Consider the following 25,910-nt stretch of genomic DNA (forward strand, 5'->3'; position numbering starts at 1 on the left):
TATTTTTTGAACGGAGAGGACATCGTTTTGGACTGGTAAGTTCTTCTCATTCTAATGCCGTTGTTTGAAATTAATAATATAAAATGTTATTTGTGATTTATTTTAATTTTAATAGCAATATATAAAAATGTAATCTAACGAAATGTGAGATGCGTGTGTCTGCCGCCCCACCCCACCCCCACATGAAATAGCCTATTTGAGGCTGTTGAGGGGAGGGCAGGCCCACAACAATGGTCAAAGTGAAATGGAGACAGTAGATACAGCTGGTCTGTTGTAATATAATAAAGACAGTAGATCTAGCTGGTCTGTCATATTATAATAGAGACAGTAGATCTAGCTGAAATGTCATAATATAAAATAGACAGTAGATCTAGCTGGTCTGTCATAATATAAATGAGACAGTAGATCTAGCAGGTCTATAATAATATATTCAACCTTATGTTCCCTATACTCTATATATATCTTTATTATACCTGTTGATACAGGGCTCATATGTGAAACTATTCTAACTGAACATTTCCTTTCACAGTGACACTGACCTTGAATGGGAGCCCCCAGTGCCAAGGTGTCCATCCCCCACTAAAGCTGGTTCATCCAGCTCCTGCCACAAGTGGTGTTCATCTGCCCAAATGTATTTCTGCAGGCATGGATGTGCCTCAGGGCCAAAAGGGCACAGCATGGAGGCGTCGCTGTGTTTTTTGCAAAATGAAGTCCCCCATCACCTGCACCACATGCTTGGTGACCCTCTGCTTTACAGCAGAAAGAGACTGCTATGGTACCTGGCATCAGCAGCACAATATTGTGTAGAGGACTGAGGGTCTTCCAAATATTGAAAGTATTATTTTGTAAATGTATATATTTTTTCATGTTTTTTCTCCATGTTTTGGGATGTGTGTTAGAAACCCATTAGCAGCCAGATATGCTTCATCCATATCTAGCGGTTTCCTCATTAGCAGGGAGGAGTTTCTGCAACCAGATGTACAGTCGTGGTCAAAGGTTTTGAGAATGACACAAATATTAATTTTCACAAAGTCTGCTGCCTCGGTTTGTATGATGGCAATTTGCATATACTCCAGAATGTTATGAAGAGTGATCAGATGAATTGCAATTAATTGCAAAGTCCCTATTTGCCATGCAAATGAACTGAATACCCCAAAACATTTCCACTGCATTTCAGCCCTGCCACAAAAGGACCAGCTGACATCATGTCAGTGATTCTCTCGTTACACAGGTGTGAGTGTTGACGAGGACAAGGCTGGAGATCACTCTGTTATGCTGATTGAGTTTGAATAACAGACTGGAAGCTTCAAAAGGAGGGTGGTGCTTGGAATCATTGTTCTTCCGTTGTCATTCATTGGTTACCTGCAAGGAAACGCGTGCCCCCATAAAGGACTTCACCGGCAAGGATATTGTTGCCAGTAAGATTACTCCTCAATCTACCATTTATCGGACCATCAAGAACTTCAAGGAGAGCTGTACAATTGTTGTGAAGAAGGCTTCAGGGCACCCAAGAAAGTCCAGTAAGCGCCAGGACCATCTCGTAAAGTTTGTTCAGCTGCGGGATCGGGGCACCACCAGTACAGAGCTTGCTCAGGAATGGCAGCAGGCAGGTGTGAGTGCATCTGCACGCACAGTGAGGTGAAGACTTTTGGAGGATGGCCTGGTTTCAAGAAGGGCAGCAAAGAAGCCACTTCTCTCCAGGAAAAACATCCGGGACAGACTGATATTCTGCAAATGGTACAGGGATTGGACTGCTGAGGACTGGGGTAAAGTCATTTTCTCTGATGAATCCCCTTTCCGATTGTTTGAGGCATCCGGAAAAAAGCTTGTCCAGAGAAGACTAGGTGAGCGCAACCATCAGTCCTGTGTCATGCCAACAGTAAAACATCCTGAGATCATTCATGTGTGGGGCTGCTTCTCAGCCAAGGGAGTGGGCTCACTCACAATTTTGCCTAAGAACTGTTATGGAACGGACAGGAATTCCCTGTTACACGGAGACAGATTCCACCCTACACCCCTAAAAAAGATCCTCCCCATCATCCAATAAAGTCGCGTACACAAGATTTGTAGTACACAGAGTGACTATGACAAACATGCCGACTGTCTGGATGAGCATTTCAGACAGCGGGGTTACCAAGAGGAATGGCTGCATGAGTGTTTCAGACAGTGGGGTTACCCAGAGGAATGGCTGGATGAGTGTTTCAGACAGCGAGGTCACCCAGAGGAATGGCTGGATGAGTGTTTCAGACAGCGAGGTCACCCAGAGGAATGGCTGGATGAGTGTTTCAGACAGCAGGGTTACCCAGAGGAATGGCTGCATGAGTGTTTCAGACAGCGGGGTTACCCAGAGGAATGGCTGGATGAGTGTTTCAGACAGCGTTGTTACCCAGAGGAATGGCTGCATGACACAAGGGATCGTTATAAAAATACAATGGTGGAAAAAGTACCCAAATGTCATACTTGAGTAAAGAAAACATTTAAAATGTCATTTCAATTTTGTAAATTTAAAACAAAAACATAACTGTTTGTACTCATAGGTAACCAAATCGTGGCTACAACTAATTTACTAAGTCTTTAACCACACTGTGTTGTTACACTGGTGAGTAAAAACTCATGCTCCATTTTGTCTGTCATAGTTGAAATGTACCTATGATGAAAATTACAGGCCTCTCTCATCTTTTTAAGTGGGAGAACTTGCACAATTGGTGGCTGACTAAATACTTTTTTGCCCCACTGTACGTATGGCCTTGGTTAATGTAGTCTATAGAGTATAGAGTATAGCCTGGGTGTCATATGGCCTGGGTGTCATCTTCTCTTAATGTGCATGTCCTTGCTTCTTCAGCCTGGCAACTAGACCTATTTATATTTAATGCTTAGCTCTCCTTAATGCTTAGCTCCAACAGTCCCGACATGGATAACAATGTCTCTATACTCTCTACACTCGCAAGTTTTAGCTTTAGCCCCACCATCTTCAGATTAGCCTTAACGTCGGTAGACCTGCCCCCTGGTAAACAGTGTATGATCACTGGATGATTCATTTTAAGTCTAATACTGCGGGTAATGGAGTCGCCAATGACTAGGGTTTTCAATTTGTCAGAGCTAATGGTGGGAAGCTTCGGCATCTCAGACCCCGAGTAGAAACCAGAGAAGGCTCGGCCTCAGACTCCGACTCGCTGCTTAATGGGGAAAACCGATTGAAAGTTTCTGTCGGCTGCATGAGCGACACCGGTTGAGCATTCCTACAGCATTTCCCTCCAGAAGCCATGAAAAAGTTGTCCGGCTGCAGGGACCGTGCGAGGGGATTTGTACTAACGTTACTATCTGTACTTACTGGTGGCACAGACACCGTTTCATCCTTTCCTACACTGAAATTACCCTTGCCTAACGATTGCGCCTGAAGCTGGGCTTGCAGCACAGCTATCGTCACCGTAAGGCGATCGTTCTCCTGTATATTATGAGTACAGCGACTGCAATTAGAAGGCATCATGTTAATGTTACTACTTAGCTTCGGCTGTTGGAGGTCCTGATGAACCATGTCCAGATAAAGCGTCCGGAGTGAAAAAGTTGAATGAAAAAAAGTAATCTAACCTCCTTGATCTGTCAGTAAACTGTGTTTACATGGGTATTGGGATCTGACCTCATTAATCTGTCAGTAAACTATGTTTACATGGGATCTGACCTCATTAATCTGTCAGTAAGCTATGTTTACATGGGTTTTGGGATCTGACCTCATTGATCTGTCAGTAAACTATGTTTACATGGGTATATGATTGAGCTAATCATGTCAATGTAATTAACTAGAAAGTCGGGGCACCACAAAATAATATTTATAGAGCAGTTATCTTCCGCATAAACTCTTAAAGACCTAGTAATATTTTACATCAATAGCAGTCAATATTAATCGTCACTTTATTTCAGTCTCATCTGAAAGTTGTAAATTCTTGGTTATCTTCACGAACCCTGGCTAACAAGTTGAATCAGCAATTCAAAATTGGGTTTAATTATTTATTTACTAAATACCTAACTAATTACACAGAATTACATATACACAGAATGAATCATACCTTGATTACAAATTACGTCATAAAGGAAAAAGTCCCTAGTGGATGGAACAGATATGACAGCTGGTTACACAAAGAAAAGGGGGGGTTGGGTTTGAGTGAAAGAGCGGGAAGACTGAAGAACAAAGAAGCGATGTCTCTATCGTAAATAAAGTATCTTATGCATTCTAAATTACCGCCCATTTGGAAAAGGAAAATGCAATAAATATTTACTCTGAGCTGCGCTTTGGTAGTTTGGTGGTAGATGGAAGGCCGTGTTGCCCAACAGAGTCCTTTGAAGAATGTCTCTGGTGGTAAATTGGATACATTGTGGTAACGTCGTTGTGTGGTAGACGGGATACTCTGTCTGTTCTTTCCTAGCCCACGTTTGCATATGCTGTTGCTAACTCAACGGCTAGGAGGTATCACTTCTGTAGTGGATAAGAGTTCAAAGTTCATACCATTCGCAACCAAAGCTCACACGGAGGTTATCTTCGTTCTGTAGTTATTATCTGAACCATTCTGACATCAGACCTACGTCCTCACATCCTTAGAACAGGAGGTTACAAGGCTTTTTATCGTGGAGGGAGAAGGGTGTGTTTGAAAAGTTTTATAACCCATGTCTCTTCACAGGGGCAGGCCACTGATTAAGCAGAGCCCTAACCTTATGAAAACCCAAATCTCTCATTTGGAAGCTAAAATTACGTTTAATCTTTTCACCAATAATTTTATATTCAAACATTTAAATTGAACAACAATTCCATGTGAATCCGATAACCACAATGTGCAGACTTTCCACTGTAGAGTTTATGTCATCCTATCATCGATGAGAATGTCTCAGATGACAACCGAACTGACATCATATTCACTAAGTACCACCACATATGTTCAATTGGTCGGATTACCAGAATATAGTTAATTTCCCCCCACCTTCTGATGTTCCCAGAATCTCTATGTTAACCAAAGGATTTTCAAATGTCACATCAGTAGGGTAGAGAGAGGAAAAAGGCCAATGTCATGACACCTCATTGATCTGTCAGTAAACTGTGTTTACATGAGTATTGGGATCTGACCTCATTGATCTGTCAGTAAGCTAAGGTTACATGGGATCTAAACCTCATTGATCTGTCAGCAAGCTATGTCTACATGGGTATTGGGATCTGACCTCATTGATCTGTCAGTGAGCTATGTTTACATGGGATCTAAACCACATTGATCTGTCAGTAAGATATGTTTACATGGGATCTAAACCACATTGATCTGTCAGTAAGCTATGTTTACATGGGATCTAAACCACATTGATCTGTCAGTAAGCTATGTTTACATGGGTATTGGAATCTAACCTCATTGATCTGTCAGTAAGCTGTGTTTACATGGGTATTGAGATCTCAGCTGTAGTATAATCCAGCGAAGCAGTCCTACTAGTTTTGAAAGTAATAAGGCAGGCTAGTGGGACACAGCCCAGCTATCAGTAATAAGGCAGGGTAGTGGGACACAGCCCAGTTAGCAGTGAAATTAACCTGGTCCGCTAGCCAATCAACCGTGTCCCGAGCCTGTCGCCTGCAGTCTGCAGAGAAAAGTTGTGAGTTCTTTGGGCGTTTTGAAGAATCTTCTCTGTCCTCCATGGATGATTCTCATCGTCAGAGGTTGAAGCAGTTCAAAGGGCAAGTAGTTTGAAGTAATTTTTTCACCTGGTCAAAATCCTTCCTACATTTGACAATCCCAGGATTCATGCCTGGAAAAAATGTATTTGCCTCCCCGTTGTGTCGGATCACTCCTTTCACCTTGAAATGTTTGGCCGCGGTTCTAAGAACTTTCTCTGTCCTGGTACTTCAGGAACCGAATGAGGAAGGGATGTGTGTTCTGATCAGGGGATGGGCGAGGGCCAAGTGACCTGTGTGCCCGTTCGATAACCAGAGGTTCAGCTAAATGTTCAGTATAGAGGGGATAATGGCAGCAGATAAATCAATGGGGTCCATCCCCTCGCAGCCCTCGTGGAGGACGATCATTCTAATGTTGCTTCGCCTACTGTAGTTTTCCAAATGGTCGACCTTATTCATTAGGTATTCGCTGTTTTTGCACAGTTTCTGTAGTTCTGTCCCCATTCAGCAGTGCTGATGCGCTCTTCGGCTTCTTTCATTCGTGATCCTAGCGTGTTGATAGTCGTTGTAAACCTGAGATGGAGTTTTTGATTTCAGCCAACTGTGCTGAGATGGAGCAGCTGAACTCAGCCGTTTTCAAGTTAAATTGTGTTGTGAGGGAGTCATTTCCTTCTTTGATCACTTTGAGGATGTGAGCTAGCCTAGCTTCTTAGCTTCTTCCTGAGATGTTATGGTGTGTTTCCAAGGAGGCCATGGTCAGAGGTTCATTCTTTGTCGTTTCTGGGTCTGTTTCGGTGCCTCCCTTGCCTTGTTTTTGTCTCGTAGCCATATCACCACACTTGGCTACAGTGTAATAATCAGTATGTTGTTTTTGTCTTGTAGACATATCAATACACTTGGCTACAGTGTAGTAATCAGTATGTTGTTTTTGTCTCCTAGGCATATCCCCACACTTGGCTACAGTGTAGTAATCAGTATGGGGGAAGTTATCAATTTTTAGGATAAGTTTGTTAACTTCTTATGGCTGCAGGGGCAGTATTGAGTAGCTTGGATGAAAGGTGCCCATATCAAATGACCTGCTCCTCAGTGATAGTTGCTGATATTTGCATATTATTATTAGTATTGGATAGAAAACACTCTGAAGTTTCTCAAACTGTTTGAATGATGTCTGTGAGTATAACAGAACTCATATTGGCAGGCAAAATCCTGAGTTGAAATCTAAACAGGAGGTCAGAAATCTGAGTTTGTATGTATTCACCAGAGTCCCCAATGAAATCCCCTTGAGATATGAATGATGTTGCACTGCCTAGGGGTTCCACTAGATGTCAACCATCAATAGAAATTAGAATGAGGCTTCTATGTTTTTTTGGGAGTGAATGAGAGCAGAATATTTCAGATGTCCACCAAGCAGCCATTTTGTGATTCCACTTTTTCCTCATGGTATTCACTTGCGTTCCATTGCTCACGAAGACAAGAAAGAATACTCCAGTTGGAACTTTATTGAAGCTATATGTTAAAAACATCCTAATGATTGATTCTGTACGTAGTTTGAGATGTTTCTTCGACCGGTAATATCACTTTTTGTCCAATATAACGCTGACCAGAATTAGCGTTTGGATATGTATACCAAATGCTCTAACAAAAAAGGTATTTGGACATAACGGACATTTTCGAACATAACAAACATTTATTGTAGACCTGGAATTCCTGGAGTGCTTTCTGATGTAGATCATCAAAGGTTAAGGGAATATTTATCATGTAATTTCTTGTTTATGTTGACGCCGTATTTGCGGCTGTGGAGTTTTTAAATTGAGCTCAGTCTCAGATTATTGCATGCATTTCTTTTTCCGTAAAGTATTTTTTTGAAATCTGACACCGCGTTTGCATTAAGGAGAGGTATATCTATAATTCCATGTGTATAACTATATTATCATCTACATTTATAATGAGTATTTCTGCTGAATGATGTGGCTATGCAAAATCACTTGATGTTTTTGGAACTAGTGAATCTAACGCGCCAATGTAAATGGACACTTTGGTGGGATTAACAACGAGAAAAGCTTTAAAATTATATAAAACACATGTATGTTTTAGGAATTGTAATTATGAGATTTCTGTGGTTTGAATTTGGCGCCCTCTATTTTCACTGGTAGTTGTCATATCGATCCCGGTATCAGGATTGCAGCCATAACAGGTTAAAGATTTATCAGGAGCTCTCGGTCACAGCCATAACAGGCTAGCTTCGCTGCATCACGTAACCCCCCCTGTAGGTCTGTGCTATAAAGCCACCCCCCCCCTTAATCAAAAAGTCCAGATCATTTATTTTATGCACATGAAAGGTGAGGGTGAATTTCAGATGTTCACTGCTTGTAGTATTGAAGGAGTGGAATCGATTAAATTCCTCTGCTGTCCCCTGGAATAGATGGAACACGTCATCAATGAAGACTTTTTCAGAGCCTGATAAACTGCTAGAATGTATTGTTAGGGCCGACAATCATGCTATTTTTTAAACTACAATGACCATAATGACCTGAGCGCCTACTTGTCTTGTCTGTGTTTCTTTTACACCTGCTACGTAAAAGAGACCGAATAATGTGTAACAGTATAGCTTCCGTTCCTCTCCTCGCCCATGGCCCGAACCAGGGACTCTGCACACATCAACAACTGCCTCCCACGAAAAATCGTTACCATCGCTATTAGCGCGCACCCCGCTAACTAGCTAGCCATTTCACATTGGTTACAAATCCACAATGGTCAATGCTATCTGGGATTCTTGAGACATCCTTAACCCCTACCTTAACCATTTTAAATGTCAACTTCAATGGGCTAGGGAAGTCCCAAGGATGTATCACTACCTGAAAATACACAATCTAAGTGATTGATAGTTGGTACTCAGCAGTCATAAAGCCTTATTTACTTTAATGAACTACTAAAATAGTGATTTGGTCAGACAGCAGCTCTACACTTCATTGACTGACTGATCCATTCATCCTTCCATCCCTCCTCAGCCTTCCTCTCCTCTGAAGACCCAGTGAGGGTGGAGCTCAGTCAGAGAGCTGTTGAGGGACTGGTTAGGAAGAACACTTCTACAGCCAGAGGTGAGAGGTCACACATGGTTTAGATGGTAAATATTTATGTCCCCTTAGTGGTTCATCACCTCAACAAAAGGGAATATGTTCCATCATCTATGTTTATTTACATTAGTGCAAATTGTCCACTGATATTGGTGTAATTTCTCACCCGTTTTGGCTGTATGAAAGTTAATTTCCCCTCAGGCACACACATTTGTTCTTTGATATTATGAAGGTCATTTTGTATAATGTACTTTTCCCCCACATCTTTACATTGCTTCTGCATATTCAGAGGCCTGACTGCATATGTAAGTCGCTCTGGATAAGAGCGTCTGCTAAATGACTTAAATGTAATGTAAATGTAATGCATACAGACTATGTCAAAGGCCCATCCTGGTAGAGCTGAACCTCGTGCAGCTTGGAGTGATCAGATGACAGAAGTCACATTTAGGTGCCAGGTGTAACTGAGGCCGTAGATACTCCATATCCATTACTTTGAGTGTTTTATATAATATGACTAAATGTGTTTATTTCTGTGTTGCTGGGGCAGTCAAGAAATGGAACAGCAAGGCCACAGAACATGAAATAAGCAGAGCTGTTGGACACCACCTCAAGCCCCTGGTATAGCCGGGGGTGGTGTTCACCACTCCAGCAGGCTGGAAAATTGCGATTGATAATTTTTTTCATACTAAGATGGACCAAGAGTCTGTCGATTGGCCGGTCATTGGGTTCATTTGACTTACAATATGTTCAAATCAAGCTTTATTAATACAGCACATTTCAGACATGGATGCAACCCAATGGAAACAAGAAAAGAAAAAGAAAAACCCACACCAAACTTAAAGACAGGAAGCAAACTAAAGGCGTTGACTCTCCACATCTATCAAGACAACTGGAGCACTGGGCCAGACACTCTTAAATAGAACCTGGACCAGCTCAGGTGAAATACCTTCCCACTTACAAGATGGACAAGCCAGCACAGGTGTAACACATACTGACTAACGGTGACACCAATCAAAGCGGCCTAAGTGCTAACGAGCTAAAGTCCAACCTCAAAACATAAATGAAAAAAACAAAGCCTGAAACACCTTCCCCCTTAAGACAACAAATATATCCTATATTTTTGTTGGACACGTTTGCTCACCACCAACAGAAAACAACTTCCATTTCACATTATAATCAACTACAATGCTTAAATATATGGAAAATAATTAGAGATCAAACTCATCTCCAACACGGAAAAATGTGTCAAAATAAATTGTGATCCATGGTAACACACTGATTAAATGCAAAACAAAAATATTTTTGACTGCCAACCCTTGAGACAATCAGAAACCAAGTTGTCCTTACCACAGACATGTTTGATTTCAAGAGGAAACGCCTGCGATATCCATAGTCACTTTCCACCTCACCGCAGAGCTTCTCTCTCTTTTCAGGGTTCACTAGATAGGCATGTTGTTGGATCGAGACCCAGTCCCCAATGTCATGCTCTAGTACATTTGGGTTGGCACATCTATGAATTATCCCTGATATTCTAAAAGCAGGGCAACAACGTCAATATAATTGTACCCCAAAATTGTCAGTTGGTTACATAAAAAAATGATATCAAAACCAAATGTACACCCCTGTTAATATGTATTGGCAATAACTCACTTAATGGTGAGGCGTGGAATTATAAAACATGTATCTTTTGTTTGAAATATGAGGTGATTTGAGACATCTTTCTTCAGTAGTGGAATAAAGACAATTAGCACTTGAATGTTGTAAAGAAATACTGGAGTGAAGTAGGATTGTTAATAAAAATGATTACAAATGTATTATACTGCGTCCGTGTGTATAGGCTGCAAGTAAGTTCAAATTAAGTTGTTTTCAAGTCATTGAAAAACCCCCCCGAAAATACATGTTTTCAACTTTCATATATTGGATGTAGGGCATAGTCTTATTTTCATTGTCTTTTCAATTACATTTTGCTAAATGGGAATAGCGCAATGTAAAAACACAGTTTTATCATGTCCAAATCAACCAATATGCAGAAACCGTTTGGGAAATATTGAAAACCTAAATATTTTATAGTGTTGCATTTTGATTCAAGTGGGTCACCAACGTGGTAAGTGTAGTAACACAACACATTTTTTGTTAGTCACTTTCTGTTAAATCTCAGAAGTACTCTTTCAATTCAGAGCCTGGATTTTTCCCCTGAGGCTAATATCAATTGAACAGGGGGCAAACGTTTAGGGTTCTACATTCTAACATTCATTCAAATACTGCAACTACAATGTTAAAACATTCAATTGTGACATTATTTCATAATCATGAAACAACTCCATGTATTTTCTGATGTTTAATCAGAGATCTTTTATCATAGTATCTCTTCCCACATTGATCACAGCCAAAAGGTTTTTCTCCAGTGTGTATTCTCTGGTGTGATTTCAGGGATTGTAGCCGAATAAAACTCTTCCCACAGTGATCACAGCCAAAAGGTTTCTCTCCTGTGTGTGTTCTCTGGTGTACAGTTAGATAGTTAGATGTAGTAAAACTCTTCCCACATTGATCACAGGTATAAGGTTTCTCTCCTGTGTGTCCCCACTGGTGTACTATCATGCTGTTTAGATGAGTAAAACTCTTCCCACATTGATCACAGCCATAAGGTTTCTCTCCAGTGTGTGTTCTCTGGTGTGTAGTTCGAGAGCTAGATGTAGTAAAACTCTTCCCACATTGATCACAGGTAAAAGGTTTCTCTCCTGTGTGTCCCCGCCGGTGTACTATCAGGCTGCCTAGCTGAGTAAAACTATTCCCACATTGATCACAGCTGTAAGGTTTCTCTCCAGTGTGAATTCTTTGATGCATTTTAAGGTCTGATGAACTGTTGAATATTTTCCCACAGTCAGAGCAGCAATGAGATTTCTTCCCTGTGGGTCTCTGCTGGTGTTTCTTGAGGTGTTCTGATCTGGAGAGACTCTTCTCTCCCTCTTCAGCATCATGATGTTGAGGCTCCCCAGAGGATCCACAGTAGTCCCGTCTCTCTCCTGTGTGTACGACAAAGTCAGACAGACGGTTAAAGGCCCACAACAGCAGAAATCCACTGTTTATTTGAGGTAAAATGTGATGCCCAGAACATACCCGTGAAGTTGCACAACAATTTCCATCTTAAATTTTACAATTAAGACAGTCAAGCTTGCAACAATCGTCATATTTTGTTTTGTTCTCACATTAGTAGTAACATCGATGATTGTAGGTTAGAAATAAGTTGTTGAGAACCTTCGGTCTCCAATATAGGCTACTTTCTGTGTTTGCTAAAATTGCGGGACGAGGGCGATGCACACGCAATCTGGTTGTAGAAACCCCTCCCTGCTAACGAGGAAACCACTAGTTATGGATGCAGTATATCTGCCTGGAGCAAAAATGGTGAGCGAAGATTTTAGTTTTTCACAATGTATTCTGAATATTACAGTGCAAGATCAGGAGTGCTACCCAAGGAAACTCGCTTAAGCTCTGTGTCTATTCACTAATTCAAAACCATGGGGAAAATCCATGGGAGTTCTCATAGGCTGACAGCAAAAATAGCCTCCATTTCCAGGTTGCTTATGAGTGCATTTCACATTACTTTTGGATTATAATTGCAAGGCTCGTTTGAATGTCCTGCTTAATATAATGTTTGTGTTGCTGTTGCAAATCAACTGCTTTATACTTTTTAAAAAACACTTAAAATGCAATTTGGCTAGCGTTCCCCAGTAAGTGTTTGCCAAATTGGACCACAATTTCCCCTAACAACAGACTATATATCAATTTATATTTCAGGTGAAACATGGAAACGAAAATGTCTTTGTCATGACATTACCTGATCACCAGATCATTTAGTGAATAATCCCACTAGCCTACTCTGTAATGTGTTGTCATTCTAAATGTCCTGAATAAAGGAAAAAAGCTCTGTGTGTTGTACAATAGCCTATCCATCAAGGAACAGTTCTCTACACATTATGAGCTAAGTATCTCTGTGTGCAAATAGACTAACGAGACGCTACAGTACATCAAGCAGACAACAACACATTATAAACATCAATTTGTTTGAGATATTGGATCCAACGTGGAGCACGGCATAACTTGCTTGACTATGTAATGAATGAAGAAGCACTTTGGTTGTTGTTGCATGTCGTGATGTTTGTCATTTGACTGGCACGTAGAAAATTATTACGGATCAGCTGATGATAGCTGAACATGTGACAAACTAAACAGCTACAGTATTATGTGTAATTATTGAAGAACCGCATCAATGACCGTACCCTTTTGGGTGTTGTGAATCAACTTTAAGTGACTCTCGGTTAGAACCACTGGATTTAGCAAACTCTGAAATGTTACAACTACTGTTCCCTGAAGGAGGGAAACGAGGCACAACATACTATTAAATCCACACACGTTATGACTACAACTACTGTTCCCTGAAGCAGGGAAATGAGGTACAACATACTATTAAATCCACGCCTCTCTGGAAGCCCTGCCTTTCACAGGTGGATGAGCGTGAGCCTCGGATTTATTCCTTAAATTTAATACCGCAATTCACCGACCCAGGAAGTGGCGGGGCCAAACAGGTGTTGTAACTCGTTCATAACTGGCACGAAGATCGGTAGAAATTGTAAGATAAATTGGCACTCCAAATGGAAAAGTTTGCCAATTTTATCGGAAACTTCAGCAGCAGAACGTCAGAATTTAGGAAGGCCAGCAGCAGGTCGGGAATTTGTTATTTTCTTCTGGTTATATTGATCTGTGGCTTCCTCAAGTCATTTGTGTTATTTATTTAATCAAACGCTTGAAGCATCAGTTCAGTTCAAGTTCCGCACATACAGTTGATTTGATTAAACACATACAGTTGATTTGATTAAACACATGGAGTGTGTCTATATGGAAAAATACATGTCATAACATTTCAACCAATCAATTGGTAGAAATAAAACACTTTTTAAATTTTTTATATCTGAGACATACAACATGCATGCATTCAGACCCCTTCCCTTTTTCTACATTTTGTTACGTTAGAGCCTTATTACAAAATTGATATTTAAAAAAAAATGTCATCCATCTTCAGACAATACCTCGTAATGACATCACAATACCCTATAAAAGTGAGATTTTTTTTTAGAATACCAGTGGTTGTATCACTGTAGGTCATGCCAGTAGGCAACAGTAGGCTGTAACTCTCTAGGTCACGCCAGTAGGTTACAGTAGGTTGTATCTCTCTAGGGCAAGCCAGTAGGCTATAGTAAGTTGTATCTCTCTAGGGCATGCCAGTAGCCTATAGTAGGTTATATCTCTCTAAGGCATGCCAGTAGACTATTGTAGGTTGTAACTCTCTTGGTCATGCTAGTAGGTTGTAACTCTAGTTCATGCCAGTAGGTTACAGTAGGTTGTAACTATCTAGGTCAGGCCAGTAGGCTACAGTAGGCTGTAACTCTCTAGGTCATGCCAGTAGGCTGTAACTATCCAGGTCATGCCAGTAGGTTGTAACTATCTAGGTCATGCCAGTAGGCTACAGTAGGTTGTAACTCTCTAGGTCATGCCAGTAGGCTACAGTAGGTTGTATCTCTCTAGATCATGCCAGTAGGTTACAGTAGGTTGTATCTCTCTAGGTCATGCCAGTAGGCTCCAGTAGGTTGTAACTCTCTAGGTCATGCCAGTAGGTTACAGTAGCTTGTATCTCTCTAGGTCATGCCAGTAGGTTGTATCTCTCTAGGTCATGCCAGTAGGTTACAGTAGGTTGTAACTCTCTAGGTCATGCCAGTAGGTTACAGTAGACAGTAGGTTGTATCCAAGTGGAAACAATTATCAACCTAATGTAAGTGTCGAATTTGGTAAACAACCAAATTAATGGCTTATTTGTTACTTGAGATTTACTTGATCCAACAGAAGTTTCGTAATGCTTAAATTATGTGGACACGAGACATACAGACAACTTTGATAACACTATAGGAGTTGTCTCCAGATCCCTATGCATATTCATGCTAGTAGCATAGCATCTCTCTCCATTGAATACAGTCGGTTGACGTCAACAACCCTCATAGAATATAAAATATAGATTACAATAATAAGATCTATCCACCAATCCAAAGACAGGATAGGCGGGAACTAGACAACCCGCAGTGCCGCTTTGCGGACAACGACTCCCCTTAGGGCGGAGAGACATCTTGTCAGGGTAGCCTAGTGGTTAGAGCGTTGGACTATTCTGCCCCTGAACAGGCAGTTAACCAACTGTTCCTAGGCCGTCATTGAATATAAAAATTTGTTCTTAACTGACTTGCCTAGTTAAATAAAAGTAAAATAAATTTTAAAAATATCCATAATCTTCGGTGTAGCCAACCCAACTCTCGGGGGGCACGGTGTGTAGTAAATCATCACTACATGAAAATCACTATAGGCCGTGCCCCGCAGTCTGCAGTAAGGAGAAATAAGACCCTTCTCAAATAAGGGTCTAGTCACTTTTTGGAAACGGGACGGAGAAAACAAGGGGTAGCTTGCTCTCTACGTCTGATTCTAGACATAGTCATCATCCTAGTGCCCTCCGTTGAGGTATTGACGAGCGAACTCCGAATATCCAAAGTTAAAAACCAATTGAAGGCGGTACTTACTGGTGTTAATCAGATCTATCCCCACCTCTTCATCTTTTAATGTGACAGTAATCTCCCCTTCCTTCTTTACTTCAAAAACTTCATCCTCCTTTTTCTCTTCTTTCACAATTACATCCAAATCCTCTTTCACTCTGAATGCGTATTTCTCTTCTTTCACAGTAACATCGTCATCCTCTTCTTTCACTCTGAACGTGTTTTCCTCATCTTTCACTGTGACAGCCTCACCCTCTACTTCTTGTTTTACTGTGACATCTTCCTCTTCCTTCTCCTCTTTCACGACAATGTTCAGCCCCAGAGCTTCTTTCTCCGTCCAGCAGACCTCTCCTTTAACAGGAGGGGAGTAGTTTAGTGAGCTCATGGTCGGGGATATTAGCTAGCTAGCTATCATTAGCGACTAGGCTAGTGCTAACTTAACCAGCCAGCTACTCTAGCTGACTTGTAAAAAATAACGTAAGGTTAACAAGTAGATACGACAGAGGTGTCTAAAACACAGTAGCTAATATATACCGAAAGCGTAAAATAGCTTGAATCTTTCCGCTATGTTGGCTAGCAAGCTAGCGAGGTGGTTAACGAGCTGTTTATGAAGAACTGTCCACTAGATAATACGTCACGCTAGCAGCATTGCCTGAAAGACGCACATCGCCGTCTGCTGACTGGAGTGAGAAACGCAGTTGAGGATCATATTTTATTTTCAGACAGAGATTCTTTAAAATGGATTTAATTAAATAATACTATTATATTGAGACATACAAAGACAGTAATGTGTTGATTGATTAGTGCAAACAAAAAATGGTTTACTACAGCACATTTAAGGCAGTTTCATTCAGTCAAAGTACATTTAAATAAGTAGCCAGCTACTGTCGGTTTATACTGCTCCTATACGGTTTATACTGCTCCTACATGGTGTAACAATACATCAGGTAGATGTATATAATGAACTGACTAGGTCTATATTGCTCCTACATGGTGTAACAATACATCATGTAGATGTATATAATGAACTGACTAGGTCTATACTGCTCCTACATGGTGTAACAATACATCATGTAGATGTATATAATGAACAGACTAGGTCTATACTGCTCCTACACGGTGTAACAATACACTAGGTCTATACTGCTCTTACATGGTGTAACAATACATAATGTAGATGTATATAATGAACAAGCTAGGTCTATACTGCTCCTACATGGTATAACAATACATCATGTAGATGTATATAATGAACAGACTGGGTCTATATTGCTCCTACATGGTGTAACAATACATCATGTAGATGTATATAATGAATAGACAATGTCTATACTGCTCCTACATGGTATAACAATACATCATGTAGATGTATATAATGAACAGACTGGGTCTATATTGCTCCTACATGGTGTAACAATACATCATGTAGATGTATATAATGAATAGACTAGGTCTATACTGATCCTACATTTCTTTTAATTTTTTTTATTTATTTCATCTTTATTTAACCAGGTAGGCCAGTTGAGAACAAGTTCTCATTTACAACTGCCACCTGGCCAAGATAAAACAAAGCAGTGCGACAAAAACAACAACACAGAGTTACACATAAACAAACAACACAGAGCTACACATCAACAAATGTTCAGTCAATAACACAATAGAAGATTGAGATAATTTTTTTGTTCAGGAATATTGTGAAACACTATCATTCAAGAAAGAAATGGGGGCAATAAACAGCAGGCAAAGTGACAGTGTCAGGACAAAATTAACTCAAACGTTTTACCATTGGAACACTTGATGTAATTAAATCAAACGTTTTACCATTGTCGTAGCTGAATCAGAATGAGTTGGATAACATTGATAAATAAGATGTTTTATCTACTGTCATAATATGCTTATGTGGGAAAAGTCACTCTCCCCAGAGAGGGGGGAGGTCAGGATTGTCTTCATATGTGAGGGTATCTGTTAAACCATGTGAAGGGCTCCACAATGTCTGTACTCCAGTCACTCCCTCCTTTTCCCATTGGGGGGAGGAGTATGGCAGTGTCTGGAAACATTGTATGTCCCCTCTGATGTTGCCCTTATCTTGATTTTGTATATGACCTAGAGGCTCACTACTCTCCGGGAGTTTGTCCAGGAGGGGGTGTATTTGAGATGGGAGTCTCTAGAATTGACCATTTATATATGCCATTGGATGAGGTAATGTTTTGGTACTATGTGGTGCCAAGAACGAGATTAGAACCTCGTTTAGGAGACCAAACTGAACGATAATTTATAGCTAATGCTGTCTGGCTATGGGATACTCCTCTCTCAAGTAAAAGTCTTTCTTTGTGAAGTTACTATTATCTGTGGTTTGTCATGTCAACTAGGGGGTGGATCTTTGCTATAAAAAATCTCAGTTGCCATTATGTTGACACTCGGAGAATTCATTTATAGACACTGAATTGATCTGAGAGTCACAGGGCTATGGTGAAGCTCATATTATTAAAAAATTAAGTTTAAGTATAACTCTGACTAGTGTGTGGCTTGTAACTCTCCTTATTTAGTAATACAGGAAATTACCACGACACCATTGGAACACTTGATGTATCCTGCATTCACATTCTCCATGGTTGTCTCCAGCATGCTAAAGCGTTCACAGCTTGCAATCCCTCATTGTGATTGGTTATTCCCCACCATTTGCAACAACATCACTGAGCACCTTCACTATCTTTCCTTCATGGATCTCCTGCATGTTTACATATCTGGCATTACTCATCTCATATGTACAGTGCCTTGCGAAAGTATTCGGGCCCCTTGAACTTTGCGACCTTTTGCCACATTTCAGGCTTCAAACATAAAGATATAAAACTGAATCAACAACAAGTGGGACACAATCATGAAGTGGAACGACATTTATTGGATATTTCAAACTTTTTTAACAAATCAAAAACTGAAAAATTGGGCGTGCAAAATTATTCAGCCCCTTTACTTTCAGTGCAGTAAACTCTCTCCAGAAGTTCAGTGAGGATCTCTGAATGATCCAATGTTGACCTAAATGACTAATGATGATAAATACAATCCACCTGTGTGTAATCAAGTCTCCGTATAAATGCACCTGCACTGTGATAGTCTGAGGTCCGTTAAAAGCGCAGAGAGCATCATGAAGAACAAGGAACACACCAGGCAGGTCTGAGATACTGTTGTGAAGAAGTTTAAAGCCGGATTTGGATACAAAAATATTTCCCAAGCTTTAAACATCCCAAGGAGCACTGTGCAAGCGATAATATTGAAATGGAAGGAGTAACAGACCACTGCAAATCTACCAAGACCTGGCCGTCCCTCTAAACTTTCAGCTCATACAAGGAGAAGACTGATCAGAGATGCAGCCAAGAGGCCCATGATCACTCTGGATGAACTGCAGAGATCTACAGCTGAGGTGGGACACTCTGTCCATAGGACAACAATCAGTCGTATATTGCACAAATCTGGCCTTTATGGAAGAGTGGCAAGAAGAAAGCCATTTCTTAACGATATCCATAAAAAGTGTAATTTAAAGTTAGCCACAAGCCACCTCTTAGACACACCAAACATGTGGAAGAAGGTGCTCTGGTCAGATGAAACCAAAATTGAACTTTTTGGCAACAATGCAAAACGTTATGTTTGGCGTAAAAGCAACACAGCTCATCACCCTGAACACACCATCCCCACTGTCAAACATGGTGGTGGCAGCATCATGGTTTGGGCCTGCTTTTCTTCAGCAGGGACAGGGAAGATGGCTAAAATGGATGGGAAGATGGATGGAGCCAAATACAGGACCATTCTGGAAGAAAACCTGATGGAGTCTGCAAAAGACCTGAGACTGGGACGGAGATTTGTTTTCCAACAAGACAATGATCCAAAACATAAAGCAAAATCTACAATGGAATGGTTCAAAAATAAACATATCCAGGTGTTAGAATGGCCAAGTCAAAGTCCAGACCTGAATCCAATCGAGAATCTGTGGAAAGAACTGAAAACTGCTGTTCACAAATGCTCTCCATCCAACCTCACTGAGCTCGAGCTGTTTTGCAAGGAGGAATGGGAAAAAATTTCAGTCTCTCGATGTGCAAAACTGATAGAGACATACCCCAAGCGACTTACCGCTGTAATCGCAGAAAAAGATGGCGCTACAAAGTATTAACTTAAGGGGGCTGAATAATTTTGCACGCCCAATTTTTCAGTTTTTGATTTGTTAAAAAAGTTTGAAATATCCAATAAATGTCGTTCCACTTCATGATTGTGTCTCACTTGTTGTTGATTCTTCACAGAAAAATACCGTTTTATATCTTTATGTTTGAAGCCTGAAATGTGGCAAAAGGTCGCAAAGTTCAAGGGGGCCGAATACTTTCGCAAGGCACTGTATATACTGTATTCTATCCTAATCAACTGTATCTTAGTCTGTGCATTACTCATCTCATATGTATATACTGTATTCTATACTATTCTACTGTATCTTAGTCTATGCCGCTCTGACATCACTGGTCCAACTATTTATATATTCTTAATTCCCTTCCTTTAGATTGTGTGTATTGTTAGATATTACTTGTTAGATATTACTGGACTGTTGGAGCTAAAAACACAAAAATTTCGCTACACCCGCAATAACATCTGCTAAACAAGTGTATGTGACAAATAAAATGTGATTTGATGTATAGAACACTCCGTGTTCTACTACCCAGGTCTGGTGTTGGAGATCATTCCACATTCTGTGTTTTACTACCCAGGTCTGGTGTGGGTCATTCTACACTCCGTAGACATGGTAGAGCGAAAAGAAAGAAAGAGATACTGCCTGGTGATAATTGACAGGTTCACCAGGTGGGTGGAACCATCCCACTACCAACTGCGTTGTGTGTACAGTTGCAAAATGGCTAGTTAGGGAAATTATACTCGGGTTCGGAGTAGAGGTCGACCGATTAATCGGAGTGATTTCAAGTTTTCATAACAATCGGTAATCTGCATTTTTGGACACCGATTGTGGCAGATTTGTTTTTAAACCTTTATTTAACTAGGCAAGTCAGTTAACAACACATTCTTTCAATGATGGCCTAGGAATGGTGGGTTAACTGCCTTGTTCAGGGGCAGAACGACAGATGTTTACCTTGTCAGCTCGGGGATTCAATCTTGCAACCTTCCGGTACTAGTCCAACGCTCTAACCACCATGAGGAGACTGCGTGGCAGGCTGACTACCTGTTATGCAGGTGCAGCAAGAAGCCAAGGTAAGGTGCTAGCTAGCATTAAACTTATCTTATAAAAAACAATCAATCTTAACATAATCACTAGTTAACTAAACATGGTTGATGATATTACTAGTTTATCTAGCGAGTCCTGCGGTGCATATAATCGATGCGGTGCCTGTTAATTTCTCATCGAATCACAGCCTACTTGGCCAAACGGGTGATGATTTAACAAGCGCATTCGTGAAAAAAGCACTGTCGTGGAACCAATGTACCTAACCCTAAACATCAATGCCTTTCTTTAAAATCAATACACAAGTATATATTTTTAAACCTGCATATTTAGTTAATATTGCCTGCTAACATGAATTTCTTATAACTAGGGAAATTGTGTCACTTCTCTTGCGTTCCGTGCAAGCAGTCAGGGTATATGCAGCAGTTTAGGCAGCCTGGCTCGTTGAGAAATGTGTGAAGACCATTTATTCCTAACAAAGACCGTAATTAATTTTCCAGAATTGTACATAATTATGACATAACATTGAAGGTTGTACAATGTAACAGCAATATTTATACTTAGGGATGCCACCCGTTAGATAAAATACGGAATGGTTCCGTATTTCACTGAAAGAATAAACATTTTGTTTTCGAAATGATAGTTTCTGGATTCGACCATATTTAATATTTAATGACCTAATTTAATGACCCTTTCTGTGTGTTATTATGTTATAATTAAGTCTATGATTTAATATTTGACTGAGCGGTGGTTGGCAGCAGCAGGGTCGTAAGCATTCATTCAAATAGCACTTTCGTGCGTTTGCCAGGAGCTCTTCGCTGTGCTTTAAGCATTGAGCTGTTTATGACTTCAAGCCTATCAACTCCCGAGATTAGGCTGGTGTAACCGATGTGAAATCGCTATCTAGTTAGTGGGGTGCACACTAATAGTGTTTAAATCGGTGACATCACTCAAACTGAGAACTTGCTCTGCAAGGGTAGCGGCTTTTGTGGAGCGATGGGTAATGATCCTTCGAGGGTGGCTGTTGTCGGTGTGTTCCTGGTTTGAGCCCAGGTAGGGGCGAGGAGAGGGACGGAAGCTATACTGTTACACTGGCAATACTAAAGTGCCTATAAGAACATTCAATAGTTAAAGGTATAGGAAATGGTATAGAGAGAAATAGTCCTACTAACTACAACCTAAAACTTCTTACCTGGTAATATTGAAGACTCATGTTAAAAGAAACCACCAGCTTTCATATGTTCTCATGTTCTAAGCAAGGAACATAAACATGAGCTTTTTCACATGGCACATATTGCACTTTCTTCTCCAACACTGTGTCTTTGCATTATTTAAACCAAATTAAACATGTTTCATTATTTATTTGAGGCTAAATTGATTTTATTGATGTATTATATTATGTTAAAATAAGTGTTCATTCAGTATTGTTGTAATTGTCATTATTACAAATAAATCGGCAGATTAATCGATATCGGCTTTTGTTGGTCCTCCAATAATTGTATCGGTGTTGAAAAATCATAATCGGTCGACCTCTAGTTCGGAGTGCCTGAGGTTTGTCTGCAGACAATGGGAACCATCTCATAGGAAATATGGTTGCCCATGTGGCCAACATGATGGGTGTTGACCAGAAGTTTTGTCCATCTATCACCCGTGGAGTAATGAGATTACAGGGTTAGAGGGTTAATTAAATTATCAAAGGGGGGGGCATAAGCCTGCCATTCCACAAAAATGAGCTGGGTGGAATGCTTGCCCCTTGTCCTCATGAAAATGCGCAACAGCCTTAACAAAGGTATTGGGTGTACACCTTATGAGATATTAACAAGATTACCAATGAACATACCCTCCTGGGGTGTGGCTGTCCTGGGAAAGTGGGTGAATAATTTAACCTATTCTTTACAGGCCCATATGAATTTAACAATCCGAGGATTTAGCCAACTCTCATTAGATGTCCAAAATCTGAAAGCTGTCGTCGGCCACTAAGAGTTGGCTTTAGATTATCTTTTGGTGAAGGAAGGAGGACACTGTAACGTACTAGGTGTTATTGATCCTGATAATTGTGTTACTCTCTCTCTCACCCCACCACCATTCCAGGAACCTCAGGAGTTGTTTCTCCCTTTAGCAGGCCATCCCTGGGATCAAATGGATCCTGGGGTTTTGCCAACTCTGTTTGTTTGTTTTCAGAGGAGAATATAATGATTGAACCTGTGAGACTTATTAGTCACAGAGGGGGAATGTAGGGGTGGGTGCCAAAGACCCTCCCCATTATTAATTAAGGGGACTTTAAGATCCATATGTTTTGCTGCAGGCCTTATCATAAGATACTATTGCTATGTGTCTAAAAACTGCCACTATACGTTGCACAAGCATCTATATTAGTCTTTGTGGTTAAGCCCTGGCTGTTGTGAGAGTGTGCCTGCAGGCTGGGTCTGAGTCAGACCGAAACTAGATGAAGAGAAGTAGCCACTGTCTGGTTTTGACATTTTGATCTTGTGTGACAGTGGACAATCCTAAGAAATTCAGAGAAGCTACTGTACTAGGTTGTCTTATAAGGTAACCTCAGTTTATTGATACACACATACATTGAAGTAGGTGATCAGACCACCAGGGAGTGATCACATGTATAAAATCAGCTGTGCCCTCAGGTGGTGTACAGAACTTACTGGGAAACATACGGCATGTTCCTGTTGTCAACTTCTGTCTGCAATTGCATTAAATAAAGGTTTGATTGGTTTACTTAAAGAAGATATTGTCTGACTGCTGATTTCACCAATAAGCCAAAGAGGGACAAGGAACCTACCTCGACAACACTAATACGGAAACCACTAGTTTTGGACGAAGGTTTTGGTTTTCACACAATGTGTTCTGAATATTACAACTATTATTATTATAATAATTATAATTGTAAGGCTCGTTTGAATCTCCTGCTTAATATAATGTTTGTGTTATTGTCACAAATCAACTGCTTTATACTTCAACAAGTAAAATGCTCTTTGGCTATCTTTTCCATCAGCCTTACAATGAGTGTTTGTACACTTTGTGTATGCCAAATTGACACATAACTTCACGTAACAACAACTACTTACTGTAGGACCCATAACTTCACCTAACTACAGACTTATAGTAGGAACCACAACTTCCCCTAACAATAACATAGACCTACTGTAGGACCCATAACTTTACCTAACAATAACATAGACCTACTGTATGACACATAACTTCATCTAACAACAACATAGACCTACCTGTCCTGATGACTCCTTGCTGTCCCCAGTCCACCTGGTTGTGCTGCTGCTCCAGTTTCAACTGTTTTACCTCCGGCTATGGAACCCTGACATGTTCATCGGACGTGCTACCTTGTCACAGATCTGCTGTTTTCAACTCTCTCTCTATCGCACCTGCTGTCTCTAACTCTGAATGCTCGGCTATGAAAAGCCAACTGACATTTACTAATGAGGTGCTGACCTGTTGCACCCTCTACAACCACTGTCATATTATTATTATTTGACCCTGCTGGTCATCTATGAACTTTTGAACATCTTGGCCATGTACTGTTATAATCTCAACCTGGCAAAGCAAGAATAGGACTGGCCACCCCTCAAAGCCTGGTTCCTCTCTAGGTTTCTTCCTAGGTTCCTAACTTTATAGGGAGTTTTTAGGCTGGATTTCTGTATAGAGCACTTCGTGACATCAGCTGATGTAAAATGTCTTTTAAAATACATTTGATTGATTACAATGAGCCAATGAGTATTTGTACACTTTGTCTATGCTAAATTGACCCATAATTTCACCTAACAACAACATAGACCTACTGTAGGACCCATAATTTCACTTAACTACAGACCTACTGTAGGAGCCATAACTTCACCTAACAATAACATAGACCTACTGTAGGACCCATAACTTCACCTAACAATAACATAGGACTATAAACATAGGACCTAGGACTATAAATAATTTAATATTGCAGGTGCAACATGGAAACCAAAATGTCTTTGTCATGACATTTCATAACCTGATCACAAGATAATTTTGTGAATAATCCCACTAGTCTACTCTGTAATATGTTGTCATTCTAAATGTCCTGAATAAAGGAAAATAGCTCTGTGTGTTGTACAATAGCCTATCCATCAAGGAACAGTTCGCTACACTCTATGAGCTAAGTATCTCTGTGTCCAATCAGACTAACGAGACCCGACAGTAAATCAAGCAGACAATAACACATTATAAACATCAATTTGTAAGGGATGTTGGGTCCAACGTGGAGCACGGCCTAACTGTCTTTACCAGAGTAATGAATGAAGAAGCACTTTGGTTGTTGTTGCATGTCATGATATTTGTCATTTGACTGTCACTCAGAAAATGATTTCCTGGATCAGCTGATGATAGTTGAACATGTGACTAACTAAACAGCTAAAGTATCAAGAATAATGTGTAATTATTGAAGAACCGTGTTAATGACAGTATCAATTTGGGTGTTGTCAATAAAGTTAAGGTGACTCTCGGTTAGAACTAGGGTTGCAAAGGGTGAGAAACGTTCCGGTAAATTGCCAGAATGTTTTCGGAAATTTTCCATGGGAAATTAAGCTCGGGAATTTTGATTACATTCATTTAAAAAGTTAGCTTAGAACCTTTTTTGTGGGATACACATAAAGCAATTCAAGATTCTGTCTGAAGCCCAGACACGCCGCAGCATGTTGGACCCTAAGTATGCTAGCAAGAGCTATGGTGTCATCACTACCATGTCTTGCCACCGTGGCCTGGATGAGGGCAAGGCTCTGGGCAGTCTGGCCAAGTAAATCAAATCAAATCAAATTTTATTTGTCACATACACATGGTTAGCAGATGTTAATGCGAGTGTAGCGAAATGCTTGTGCTTCTAGTTCCGACAATGCAGTGATAACCAACAAGTAATCTAACTAACAATTCCAAAACTACTGTCTTATACACAGTGTAAGGGGATAAGGAACATGTACATAAGGATATATGAATGAGTGATGGTACAGAGCAGCATACAGTAGATGGTATTGAGTACAGTATATACATATGAGATGAGTGTGTAGACAAAGTAAACAAAGTGGCATAGTTAAAGTGGCTAGTGATACATGTGTTACATAAGGATGCAGTCGATGATGTAGAGTACAGTATATACATATGCATATGAGATTAATAATGTAGGGTAAGTAACATTATATAAGGTAGCATTGTTTAAAGTGGCTAGTGATATATTTACATCATTTCCCATCAATTCCCATTATTAAAATGGCTGGAGTTGGGTCAGTGTCAATGACAGTGTGTTGGCAGCAGCCACTCAGTGTTAGTGGTGGCTGTTTAACAGTCTGATGGCCTTGAGATAGAAGCTGTTTTTCAGTCTCTCGGTCCCAGCTTTGATGCACCTGTAC

General features: G+C 40.4%; 1 protein-coding gene and 1 long non-coding RNA gene across 2 annotated transcripts; one reads left to right on the top strand and one right to left on the bottom strand.

Annotated features, from left to right (window-relative positions):
• Window positions 1-7,055: 7,055 nt before the first annotated feature.
• On the top strand, window positions 7,056-10,590 carry LOC123994995. Its single transcript, XR_006831768.1, has 3 exons — window positions 7,056-7,288; window positions 8,650-8,739; window positions 9,263-10,590. It is a non-coding gene; the product is annotated as an uncharacterized LOC123994995 (long non-coding RNA).
• LOC123994983 (zinc finger protein 239-like) lies at window positions 9,442-15,912 on the bottom strand. Its single transcript, XM_046298157.1, has 2 exons — window positions 15,330-15,912; window positions 9,442-11,738 (listed from the first exon to the last, which is right to left on the bottom strand). The coding sequence occupies exons 1-2, from the start codon at window positions 15,685-15,687 to the stop codon at window positions 11,023-11,025; spliced, it is 1,074 nt and encodes a 357-aa protein (XP_046154113.1). The 5' UTR covers window positions 15,688-15,912; the 3' UTR covers window positions 9,442-11,022.
• Between the last annotated feature and the right edge of the window lie 9,998 nt (window positions 15,913-25,910).

This window comes from Oncorhynchus gorbuscha, linkage group LG14 (assembly GCF_021184085.1).
Source record: "Oncorhynchus gorbuscha isolate QuinsamMale2020 ecotype Even-year linkage group LG14, OgorEven_v1.0, whole genome shotgun sequence".
Lineage (NCBI taxonomy): Eukaryota > Metazoa > Chordata > Actinopteri > Salmoniformes > Salmonidae > Oncorhynchus > Oncorhynchus gorbuscha.

What these genes read in the sequence shown, in the direction of transcription:
- LOC123994983 (XM_046298157.1), bottom strand. Translation starts at nt 15,687, where the DNA reads ATGAGCTCACTAAACTACTCCCCTCCTGTTAAAGGAGAGGTCTGCTGG. An exon ending in GATAGATCTGATTAACACCA is followed by an intron (nt 11,739 to 15,329) that starts GTAAGTACCGCC and finishes TCGTACACACAG; the next exon opens with GAGAGAGACGGGACTACTGT.